Source organism: Scomber scombrus, chromosome 13 (assembly GCF_963691925.1).
Source record: "Scomber scombrus chromosome 13, fScoSco1.1, whole genome shotgun sequence".
Lineage (NCBI taxonomy): Eukaryota > Metazoa > Chordata > Actinopteri > Scombriformes > Scombridae > Scomber > Scomber scombrus.
The window spans coordinates 24,370,236-24,382,822 of record NC_084982.1 but is presented as its reverse complement, the minus strand read 5'-3'; the positions used below and the strand labels follow the sequence as shown (position 1 = coordinate 24,382,822).

At 37.4% G+C, this 12,587-nt stretch overlaps 2 protein-coding genes across 2 annotated transcripts in view; both read right to left on the bottom strand.

Moving 5' to 3' along the window:
• Positions 1–3,137: 3,137 nt before the first annotated feature.
• Positions 3,138–4,870, bottom strand: LOC133992559 (SPEG neighbor protein-like). Its single transcript, XM_062431223.1, has 5 exons — positions 4,818–4,870; positions 4,602–4,708; positions 3,946–4,253; positions 3,475–3,616; positions 3,138–3,329 (listed from the first exon to the last, which is right to left on the bottom strand). Exons 2-5 carry the CDS (start codon positions 4,706–4,708, stop codon positions 3,191–3,193), a joined length of 696 nt encoding a protein of 231 aa, XP_062287207.1. The 5' UTR covers positions 4,818–4,870; the 3' UTR covers positions 3,138–3,190.
• A 3,708-nt stretch (positions 4,871–8,578) lies between these two features.
• The window catches only part of spegb (striated muscle enriched protein kinase b), a 33,836-nt gene continuing 29,827 nt past the window's right edge, over positions 8,579–12,587 (bottom strand). The window contains exons 37-42 of the mRNA XM_062431222.1: positions 11,634–12,432; positions 11,095–11,334; positions 10,707–10,930; positions 9,403–9,478; positions 8,956–9,105; positions 8,579–8,816 (exon numbers count right to left, since the gene is read on the bottom strand). Of these exons, the coding sequence (XP_062287206.1) occupies positions 8,579–8,816; positions 8,956–9,105; positions 9,403–9,478; positions 10,707–10,930; positions 11,095–11,334; positions 11,634–12,432 (1,727 nt within the window). The remainder of the gene's footprint in view (positions 8,817–8,955; positions 9,106–9,402; positions 9,479–10,706; positions 10,931–11,094; positions 11,335–11,633; positions 12,433–12,587) is intronic.

Here is a 12,587-nt window from a genome sequence, read left to right as displayed (position 1 = left end):
GAAAAAATGTTATAATGACGTTTCAGCTGGTTTTTGGTTTTTCTTCGGGATAGTTTAATTAATTGGGCGATTAGAAACTCCCCAAACCTGTTCCCTTGATTTCCGTGTAATTAATTAATATGGTTCACGTTTTTTATTTTAATTGTAATGGGAGTTGTTACTGGTTTAGTGTTTTTAAAGTTTCTTCAGGTTAACGACTAAGGGGGGAAGCCTTGAAACCGACCGAGGGAAAGAGAAAGTTAGGGACCGTCTGTAAAGTGCTCACACCTAAGACTATAGAGACTACTTTGTAGTAATCGAGGAGGATCCCTAAACGTCTTACCCTCATAAAAGCAAGCAGAGATTTTAAAATTATTATATCAGTTATTGTTTTGATTGCTTTGATCAGTTTTGCAGCAGTGGAGAATACCTATAATAGTATTTACTCAAGTATATTTCAGATAACTTTTTAAGCTACGGTACGGAACAATTTCTGTGTCGATATTTCTATACGTTCTCTTTGAGCCATACTTTGTGATATTGGGCTTTAATGATTTTTTACTTAAGTTAATATAGTCCGTAGGCTATTGGTGCAGACTGCTTTCCCGTGCCGATAGCAGTTTGTTGAAGACTAACCGGACACTTTTTAAAGTCACGTCAGGCATCGTAATCCTCTCAATATTTATGGTACTAGCCTACTATAAAGTGGTCCTTTATTGTATGTATTTTTTTATGGCTTCCATTTGTATGCTTGGTGGAGCTTCTACCACCAGATATGTACAGGTGTATGGTATGCTACCAATGATTAGAACGAGATTGGTTATTTTTATGTACCTGTTCATTATTGATGTATAATCTGATGAATGAAAACAAAAGCTGAAAAATAAAGTTTGCTGAAATCTTTTTCATCAAGTTTGGACTCATTAATGCTTCCAAGCAGCTTACAAAGACTTAGCCGGGTGGAGGGGTGGTCATCTCGCATTAATACCAATCAACAAGACATTTTTGCCAGACCTATTGAAGACCACTAACCGGACATGAGCATCATGTCAAGCTTTTAAATGGGACATTTTAAAGTTTTAACCCAAACCATAATCTTTCCTTAACCCTAACCAAGTGTTTTTTATGCCTAAACTTAAACCTTTTTAACCCAAACCATAAGAAGGATTGGTATCACCTGCAAGCAAAAACATTTCTCAATTTTGTAATACTTAGAATATGATCATGTGATCTTGCCCATTCAATACCAATCCACTTGCATTATAATTCTGTACCAAAAATAAACAGACTATGGAAAAGGAGGAACTGTACAAACAGCCACTTCCTTCTTTTTACCCTGCTATATTTATTTGACAGCTGCAGTTACTTTTCAGATCAAGATTTTACATGAAAATCATATGATAACTTTATGAAGTACAACAAATCACATGTTTGTCAACCTTTTTAGCTTGTGACTGCTTGTTACAAAAAAGCATGAGGCCCCAGAGACATTTCCCATCTAAACCTCTCGCATATTTTCATTAATGTTTGAAACTTAAAGAAGTCAAATTATCCATTATCCAAAATATGAATACAAGTTTGTGTAGCAGAATTTTGTTTTTTCTTAATTTACTGCTTACACATTAATGCATCAGCAGTAACAATATGTGTAGAAAATTATTCACACATGTCACATGGGCAATTTTTTCTGAAGTTCTTTTACTTTAAATTTGCTGATAATACTGATGTACTTCAGTCAGTTTTTGATTGCAGGATTTTAACTAGTTATAATCGAGTATTTTTTACATTTGTGTATACATTTATTGATAATTTGGTGACACTTGTCCCATGTCTACAATGCATCATAAACACAATGCTTTATAATCTGCTTATAGTACTGTATAATTTAAGCACTGATATATGATCATAATGCTTTATAACAACAATCATAACACATTTTAAAGCATTGCAACATTGTAATACATAACATTTTTATAATGCATTATAAACACTGTTATAATGCATTATAATGTGCTTTTAAATTAGTAATGAAATTCCTGAAGTATACATTACAAGCAGGCTTTAAGTCATTATAAGTGGCATTATTTGCTTTGAGTTAAGTTAAAAAAAAAAAAAAAAAAAGTAATATATGTAAGAACACCACAAAATGTTGTAAAATGTATTTGTTTAACGGATCATCAGAGACGATTAATTGAGTACTACAATTTGACACAACTTTTTAATGAGGAACAACTGAATGATGGACACTGGACAAGAATTTGAATACTTTTTCCACTGCTAGTCTTTTCGATAGCGAGTAGTATGAAAATCAGACAGCTATATAAACAACCACCTCCACCAGTGGTAAAGCCAGTGTGACCTGTGACTGTAATTCCTCTGAACACAGCTAGATGCTGCTGGCAACAAAAATACATTTGATCACAATTACTTCCAGTCATACCATACAGGGTCTTTGTCAAAGTACAAAAATTATATTATACCAACACAAAATTGTGGTCTTTACAATATTTATTCTAATGAGTCTCACATTTTGATCATTTTTCTCCTAAAGAGGAGTACGCTTTGGGGCGCTTTTGAGACATATTAATTTATGTCTCAGCTTCTCTCGCAGCTTTATTTGTCATTCAGCTCATCTCCTGTTAGGCTTCTTCCTCTTAGAGCCCTATTTTCTGACTCTATTAGAAGTGCTCCAACATTAACACTGTTCAAAAGCCGGCTAGTAGTATTAATCTTTTCATGTGCATTTGAGTAATTTTGTCGGGTTTTGTGCTTAAACTGCAGTGAGTGTTGCTATGAAATGCACAATATTAATACCTTTAAGTAAACCTTTAAGTGCACTAGCTCCATTAAAATTGATAAATTAATAATCTAATACAGAATTTAAATCATTATGGGTACCATTTCAAACACCATTCTCACACATGATCCCTTTAAACCCAATGAATAGCATGTCATGGTCGTTAACATGCTTTTCATTATTATGGTGATGTATTATTTTTCATTTGAAATCTCAACATTATTTACAATTTCTGCAATATGTATATTAAATATAACAAAGTGTATAGTAAAAGAACATAGAAAAAAAATCCATTTGCAAAAATTCTTTACTGTTTTTTATTATGAGCAACATTTCATTTATGTACAGCTTTGAACACAGCATCAACACAGTATATTATCAATTTGACAGCACCATAAGACATGAGAGGTTGCATCAAAGGATGTCGACACGAGCGAAGGACTGGTCTGTTCCTAGTCTGTTCTCCACAAACACTTCATACTTGCCGGCATCAGACATCTTTGCATTTTTGATGGTCAAGATTGTGTTGGTGTCTCCGACATCAAAGAATACCCTGAAAGACAATTGCAGCACTTTTATCGTCACAATTATATTATCACTAAATATGCAAACTTAATTCCTATATTTCTCCTTGTGGCATTAGCGCAGATCAGCAATAGTGTCACAGAGCACTCAGACGGTGATGATGGGTGGCCTACCTGTCGTCTTCTTCGATGTCATCTCCATCTTTGAGCCAGGCAACATCTGGAGGAGGCTCCCCACTTATCTCAGCCTTGAGCACCACTGTCGTCCCTCTCTTGGCCTTCATGTTGTCTGGGCCTTTAGAAACCTTAGCAGGCACTGGGGGAACATGATGCAAACACTCTGTCAGCCATATGATTTCTTGATGACAAGGCAAGTACTCAGTATTATGTCAAAAATAAAGTTCTATGGGAGACACTAGTAACTAGGAGAATGCAGTAAAAGAAAGATATTGAACATTGGATTGATATTGGACATACAAGATTTCAAGTCATTTCTACTAGTACTTCACCTATTCTGATTAGATAGAAATCTTTTATTAAAATGTCCAAGAATGTAAGGTGCTTGATTTGATTTAAGTATGATGCCACCTGATAAATCAGCAAAAATCGTGCAATGACAAATGGCAGCTATCATTCTGTACTCACCCTCTACTAGAATACAAGCAGATCCAGATGTCTGTCCAAACGGGTTCTTGATGTCAACCGTGTATTTTCCCAGATCAGCCAGGACTCCATCTCGAACCACGAGTGCCACAAAATCGGGGTCCTCAAAAACATAGCGGTACTTGGGACCGTCCTTCAGCTCTTTGCCGTTCTTGTACCACACGATGAAAGGATCTGGGAAAGCGCTAACTCTACACTCCAGCTTTGCGGCACTGCCCTCAACAAGAACTACATCTTTGAGCTCCTGGAGGATCTTAGGAGGGCCTTTCTCCCGCATCTCTTTACGTGACCTATATGAGAAGAAAGTGATTCAATACATAAACATTTCATAAAAAAAACACAAATACGCCTACCATTAGGAGTACAGTATGCTACAAGTGAACTAGTTTCATCCAATTACATTTAAAGGAAAAAGTGTTTGAAGTGGTCTCTACTCAAAGGGGTTCATGATGTGGAAGTATGAAAAATAAACAAACAGGAGTTTGATACAGAAGTTCAGATCCCAAATGTTCACACACATGAAATTCAATGGTCCAACAAACACTTTGTTTGAAGCACACTGACACTGTACATGCTTTGAAATTGTAAAGAGGAACTTGGATGTCAATGATGTTGATACAGGTTGAATAGTTTTGTACCTGTGGCCACGATATGAGGCCTGGATTCGAATAGCAGCCTCCTGGACCTGAGGATCATTGATGTTCAGAGTGCACCCGGGAGGAGGTGCAGCCTTCGCTTTGGACATCTGCAAAAGTCAAAACAGGTCAGCAGTTAGACCTGGAAATGGATTCTACTAATTCTTCACAGATTACTGTACTAACAGTTTAATTTAAGTTACAGCTCACTTTTCTTACCTTGATCCACTCCTCCTTAGATCCACTCCAGAGTCAGCAAACCTTGGACTTCACGCTTTATATCTAGAGGTCAGGAGGAGCCTTTGAGGTCCACAAGGATCAAGGCGAACAACTCATCTCCCGAATGCTCCGTCTCCTTCTTTGGATATTAGAAAGAGACTTCAATCAGCTGTGTCATAGTCAGCATGACAAGACTGATTGAAGATGTACAGCAAATGTTACGGAGACATTTTCCCATCCTTATATAGCCTTCACATTAAAATCCTCCTGAGAATCTTTAGAGCAGTTAATAGTTTGGTTAGTGGATGTTTAAAAAGCAGAGGGAGTAAGCTGAAATGTGAGTTGTCCCCGGTGAACACACATAATTGTTTGGTGGCCTCACCCTGAACTCACCATAGTCCATGACATCATCGTAAATTATGACTCAAATCATACTTTAAACTAGAGCAAATTCAAGATTAGTTATTTGCACAGTCATACGTTTTTTTGCTACCAGTTTTTATGCCAGCATTTCCACTACTGGAAGGACAAACTGCCACATTGTATTCATATATTTGTCATATTTCCTTTATTGCATAGCCTCAACAGCTGTCATGCCTTTTCCATGCCAGATCCAAAAAAAAAAAAAAAAAAAAATTCACCAAATAAAAAGCAGAAGCTATAACAATACAGTCACTCAATAAATAAACAAATGCGCTACACACACAAAGCAGTCACATTCATATAGTCAAAATATAGAAGTAGTCATTGATTTAACAAACTATTTTCTCTGTGGGTCTACATCCATCACGAGGCACTGCAACACATTCCACAAAATACAGTGTAGGATTTAATACAAAATGTGGAGGCTTTATCATGTTTTTGAAAACCCTGTTGTCTGCTTACAAATAGTTGTCATCTCATTTGATATGACAGAATAACACAATCAATATATTGCACAGATCAATGAAATGCATCGCTGCATTTTTCGTGCTGATCTTGCCTGTTCTTCAATGAGGTTTAAAACAGCTCTGTGATTAGCTTCTACTCTGCATAGGACTGAGCCAAAAAGAGACAAAGAGCTGCAAAAAAGGGCAGTATTTATCTTGCAATAGCATTAGAATATATAGAACCAGTGAAATCATTTCATAGAATTATCAGCAACCTCTGTTAGTCAATAGATAAATTAAAACAACTCATGATTTTGCTAAATGTACGACACAGCTTTATGTGATATCACCTTAAAAGACTTCACACTATGCTGCTGTTTGCTTGTCACAGTCTTTAACATTAATCACAGCAGTTACACTTTGGGTGTCAAGTGAGCAGATTGACACACGTGACAGCAACATGATCAAGGTCTGTGCAAATGTTTCTCATGCTGATCTGAAAATCAAATGTGCTTGACCAAATGTGAAAGAAACAATACAACTTAAACCATTTAATTACCTTAAAATAATGAGGATATTAGTCATTGTAATCATTGTGCCGTAAAAGTGAAACAGACTTGCATTTGATTAATTTTGGGCAAAAGGTGAGGTTAAAATTATAACTGTGATGTTAATCCAATACTGTCAGTTGTTCAATATTATATAATACATTTCGGTGATACCTTGGTAATGTCCAAATATAACTTTTAAACACCAGTATACAACTGAATCATAATGCTACTTGACCATCTAACTAAGGGCCAGGTGCCAGTTTGTGCCTGGTTTCTGTTTTTGGCAATTTAAATGAACTGGTAGATCCAATGTTGTCCGTGGAAACGACAAGTTATGTGCTGTATTGTCTGTATTGCAGTTATGAGACTTATACTAAAGAGAAAAAGGAGATTAACTTTACCGTCAATGTTGTAATGGTTTGAGAATAAACATGTTTAGGAGGCATGTATACTCTAATTTGCATTCTCTTGGTCAAAGACTATATAGAGCATGGAATAAGAGGAAGTGTTATTTATTTACAAATTAATTTAATATTTACTAGAGATGTATAGATTGTCTCAGAATTTAACATTTATGATTGGGCTGCAATGTGAATATACTGTATGTATGTACATACTATATACGACACATTCATTTATGTTTCAGTCATTGTGTGTACTGTCTTCTAAGCTTGTATGGTCTGAAAACCAAGAGGATGACTAAGAAATAAACCTGTGCTTTTCTATCAAATGCAATGCTAATCTTCACCATTTCATTTCTCACTTCAAGTCTCACTTTGTGTTATTTATAAAAGGTTCTGCTATTTAAATACTGTAACTTATAAAAACCAAATAAACCAAACTCTTTCTTTTCAAATTAGTAGCTGTTAACAATTGAAAACTGCAGCTAAAATAGGAACTAATAAACACAGAAATGTCTTAATCTACATCCTTCTTCAACAATTTTAGAGGTTATTTCTTATGCTGTCTAATGCTAAGTCTTTAAGGGCACTTATATGCACCCCAATAACAACAGAGGGTTTCTAATGTGATTCAGTTTACCATTGAACCCCTGATAATATTTAATGTTTTAATCTTATATCTGATGGTACAGTAATTTCAGAAGAATAAACAAAGAATAATCTGACTCAGCAAACTCGTAAACCTTTGGTAAACAGAAGGGCTGAGTGTAAATATTTCTGCAAAACAGATTAAACTGGACTCTTAACACCGGGCTGAGTGCAAGAGTTTAGCCAAGGAGGTGGCTGTTAGCTTATACAGTATGTGATAAAGGAACCAATGCCTGGCAGTCTGTAAGGAGCCACTAATACTGTCCGTAACATCATAACTTTGGCTGGAAGCTCATGGATGATGGTTTTATATGAAATTAAAAAAGTTAATTCTGCTTTTGAGGATGTGAGGATCATTACTCTTCCATTTAATGACATTATGGGAGAAATTTGCTTGATTAAAGAATCCTATTCTAATAGCCCTTGTAGATAATCCACCAATTCATTGTCCAAACTCAATAAACTGTACATTTTAAAAACTCCAAATGAAGTCCTTTCTAAAACTGCTACAATCTTGACAATCATTAAGGTGCTACAGCAGTATAAAAACTCAGGTAGCACAAGTTACACTCAAGTTATAGATTAAGTTTACGTATAACAATATTTAGCATTGTAGGTCATCCTTAATCAAAGATTTATACAGAATTAGACATCATAAAATGAAATTCTGGTCATTTGGCTGGTCAGAAAACATTTGAATAAGAGCTGGACTGAGATAGTAGAGGTGTTGCTATGGCAAAGGCATCAATCTTTTGAACACTACTTGTTTGGAAATTGTGCTAATTGAGCATTCGTTATTTTAGAATCTCATTAATCAGTTGTACTTTTCTTAAATGAAACAATATTTTATAACGTCAAAACTCTCCTTTCATGATGTTTTACAAGAATGTCCCCTCTAATCAGTGTAGAGTTTACGGTAAGAAAGGAAGTAATTCATCCAAAAATGTATCCAAAGTTACAAACCTTGAGGTACTAACTTCAAGATAAACATCCTGCCTTGTACAGTACGAACAAGGTCCACCATATAAAAAAATTCAGGCTCTTGTAACTGTGTAAGAGTTTCTTCAGATGTGAAAGTATTTTTTGATCTTCTTTTCCAGAAAGGAAAATAAGTAATGTCTCTGTAGATCACAGCCACTGCTGGTTACTGGATTTTTTTTTTTGTCTTCTACCAACCAAGTTCAACAGCTCAGTCGTGAAGTGGTTACTCCACCTCACGACCCAAAGTCTGGTATCGCTCTGTGGATCCTCCCTTCTTTAAGTCCTGCCAACTGATGTTTGGAAGCCTGTGTTCACTGAGGGACAGGTGTTGCAGGTGAAGTTGGCACATTTGGGCTTTGTGGTGAGCTCTGGTAGGACCGCAGGAGAACTTTGTGCTTGGTGGCCGTTGCCTCGCGCCTGCGTTGCTGTTCGGCCAAAAATTCCTTGAGACAAGTGGTTGTAAAGGTGAGAGTCTGCCTACGAAGGCGCATCAGGTAGGCATCTTGAAGCCAGGAATTATTGAAGCAGTCCTTAATGGAGGGACGGGCCCTGGTGAAGACAAGATAGTAATATATTAGACTGAGATTTTTTATTTTTATTTTTTAAACATGCAGCAATATTTGAAAATAGTTTTTTTCTGTAAAATTAGTTCTCAACAGATTACAAACGGGACCGCAGTTCAGCTTACCAAGGGTAGCTACAGAGGATCTTTTTAAGAAACAGAGAGGCACTTTGGGACACATTCTGGTAGAGTTTGGAGAGGTCGAACTTTGCTGCCTGGATCCTGGCTTCAGTCTGCTGAGGATCAATTTCCAGGAAAGGCGACCTACCACTCAACCTGGAAAATAAGGAGGAAGTTTTGACAAACATGCACAATGCACACTAAAATTTAAGATTGAGCATTTCATCAGTTATGATTGAATACTTACAACAACAAAAAACTTTTTTATTGCTCAGACAACAGCAAGATGACATTATGTAATTTTTTTTTTTGTTAGTAAATATAAAGATTTGAAATCTTTCCAAATGCAGCAGACAAATCTTACATAATAAACTCAGTTTCATATACAAACACACAATTACATTTCTATTTAAGGAGGACTTGCTGGGTGGAAGCTGTGAAAGCAGTACTCACATGATAAAAGTCAGTACGCCTACACTCCAGATGTCAGCTGGAGCCCCCACCACATCCCCTTTCAACATTTCTGGAGCTGTAAGGGGAGGAAAGGGAAAAAAATGTATAGCCGTCATTATTTTACACAGAGCTTTAATTACATCTGCAAATAGACTATGTACAACAAAAACTATAGTTTATGACTCAGTGCCTCTGATACTGTACATGTACATGTACATGTAATAACTTGATGGTGTCTGTGTAGCTTTTTGAAATGACTGTGTGAATGCAGTTTTTGCTAGTTTATAATCCTCTTTTGTTGTCAGACCCAGTGCACGCCCACTTACAACAGTTACATAAACAGTCCACACCAACAGTAATTACAGAAGATCAGTATCAATATCACCAAAGTAACAATCAAATAATCAAACTCAACAAAGTAAGTTTTTATAGTTTATATTCAATTTTACTTTATATTTCAATTGTATTTGTCAGCTTCTTCCTAATAAATGCATACAGTAAAAATCATAATACACACTTATGGGTGCAGGTATTTTTTTTACCACCCTGATGCACAAAATTACTGCAATACTGTTTTTCAAGAGTAGTTTCCCTTACAACTGGAATAAAGTGAAGCATAACTTAATATTAGGACTATTCACTTTTCTGAGAGACTGATATTTAAAATGACTATATTTTTCTTATTGTTTACACCAGTGTGTGCGCACAATGTCCACTTTGTTTGAACATCGTTGTGATATGTCAACATGGTCATGATATGTGTTTATGTGCTTTGTCCCAAATGTCTCTCTTGTAAAATAGATTTTGGATCTTGATCTAAATGTGACTTTCTTTAGTAAATACATTAGTAAAAGACATCAACAATTAAAACATGCAATAATAATTTGGAGTTGTGTTTCTGACTCTTAGCTGCTGAAATGTTCCACTACAATCATCAGCTATAGTCAACGACACTCTGTCTGCTGTTTGGGGCTGAGCAGGTAGGATGCAGTGGGTTTATATATTTTTAATGAAAACAGCTGCCTGCAGTGACTAAAAACAATGCTGATGACAGCATTTGTGAGACTGAATCATAACAGTAAAGCTGGGGGCCTTAAAACCAAAATAATGAGCTCAAAAGGAAAGGCAGTAATATACCCCGTAGAGCTGAAATGAAGCGTTGAATGGTAATTCTCTCTTCGTGACTACGAGCAACTCCTTTCTCATTACAAGTAGTCATTTGATCAATTGTTAATATACAAATATTGATTAGAGCAGCTTTAATTTTAGATTCCCTTGAAGTCTGTGAAAAATAAGACTCTTACACATGTACTCCAGTGTTCCAATAGGAGGGCTGAACTGTTTGAGGAAGAGAGGGTTGAAGCTCTGAGCGGTGCCAAAGTCAATGATCTTGACGACATTCATGTAGGTAACGATGATGTTCTCTGGCTTGATGTCCAGATGGAGAATGCGTCGAGTGTGGAGGTAGTCCAACCCCTGGAGGATCTGCATGATATAGGTCACCACGTCGTCCTCTGAGTAACGGTACCTGACAGACAGCATGTTAGGCAGTTGCTCATTGATGCATTTCTAAATAATATGCACATGTAATAAAAAAAAGTGTATCTACGTATTCAATATAACAGGGAAGTAATGATTTCATATCAGACAAGCAACCAATTTCACACTGCAAGCACAGCTATTAGGCTTTACCTGTCTATGAGGCTGTAGAGCAGCTCCTTCCCACTGCAGTACTCAGAGATAAGAACTAAATAGCGCGGCGTGACATATGCTTCATGCAGAGCCATGATCCTGTCATGATGAAGTGACTTGAGGATGTCATATTCCTGCAGCACTGATTGCTTGTTGTCTCCCTCATATGGAACAATTTTGGCCAAGAAGAGGTTGCCTGTGGCGTTCTCCCGGCACTCGCGGATCACACCAAAACGACCCCTGTGTCATGAAGAATGAGAGTGATAAATTCATTTAGAGCAACTGATTCAAAACCTTGAATATATCATATGCTTTGATTGGTGGTTCAAATGTCCAAATACATGAACATTTTTAAATATTTATTGAAAATTCTGAACCAAGTTTTCTTTGCTTCACGATGCCAGTTCAATTTGACAAAGACAATTTTACTGTGTTCTCAGAAAGTACCAGAACACTTAAAAGTCTTGTTTTTAGACATGTAGTTGCCAAGTTCTCAGTTCAGTTAGTTTTGCTTCGTTGGTTTGTACATAGGTTAATACCTTGCTTTCTCATCCATGAACGTATAAGGTTTTTGGGGAACTCCTTGGCGCAGAGATCCCTCTCCAGGCTTCCCCAATGGCGTCCTGCGTCCCATAGGTGTGACCCGTCCTGATGGGGTAACCCGTCCTGATGGGGTAACCCGTCCTGATGGGGTAGCACGACTGTCCCCTGCCTGCACCACAGGTGTCAAGCTCTGCACCACCACAACAGGTGGGGAGATGATTTTCGGAGTGACTGTCGGGGTGCTGGTTGTCGGAGTGGCACCAGATTGAGAGGGCGGCGTAACACGGTACATCGGCACAGATGAAATAGGTTTCCCTATGACAGGGGCAGTTTGTGGAACAGGAGAGGGAGGTGTGTTGGTCATGGGGGGGACTGGGCTTATAGGACTCTTAGGTTTGGGTGGGACAACAGGGGGCACCGCTAGCTTTGTTTGGGGTTTGCTTACGCTGATGCTAAGTGTGGATTTGGCTTTGGCTGGTGTGGTTTGGACAGTTGTGGTGGTTTGAACAGGAGCTTGTTTAGGAGCGGCTGTACTAACGGGCGGTGTTGCAGCAGGACGGCTAGCATCAACTTGCACAGTGGATTTGATGGTAATTGGAGAAGCAGATTTAGCCACAGATGGAGAAGGAGCTGAAGTTGAGGGAGGTACAGGTTGGGCAGGTGTCAGTGTTGTGGATTTACTTGGAGCTGGTTTAATGGGAGGCACTTTCATGGATGACATCATCACAACAGGGGGTGGAGGAGAGGTGGCAGGGACAGTCCTGACCACCACAGTAGCACTGGATTTAGCTGGTTCTGATGAGAGACAAGGAGGGATACATCTCAAAAATGGGATTTCATATTTGATGAAATTAATAGATGCAAGGTAAGACGTGTAATTTTTAACATGCTGTCCGATGAGGTTAAACGCTTGCAATGTATGTCTTTCCAAGCTACATATATAATCAGCA

What these genes read in the sequence shown, in the direction of transcription:
- LOC133992559 (XM_062431223.1), bottom strand. Translation starts at nt 4,708, where the DNA reads ATGTCCAAAGCGAAGGCTGCACCTCCTCCCGGGTGCACTCTGAACATC. An exon ending in TGCTTGTATTCTAGTAGAGG is followed by an intron (nt 3,617 to 3,945) that starts GTGAGTACAGAA and finishes ATGTTCCCCCAG; the next exon opens with TGCCTGCTAAGGTTTCTAAA. An exon ending in GACATCGAAGAAGACGACAG is followed by an intron (nt 3,330 to 3,474) that starts GTAGGCCACCCA and finishes ATTGTCTTTCAG; the next exon opens with GGTATTCTTTGATGTCGGAG.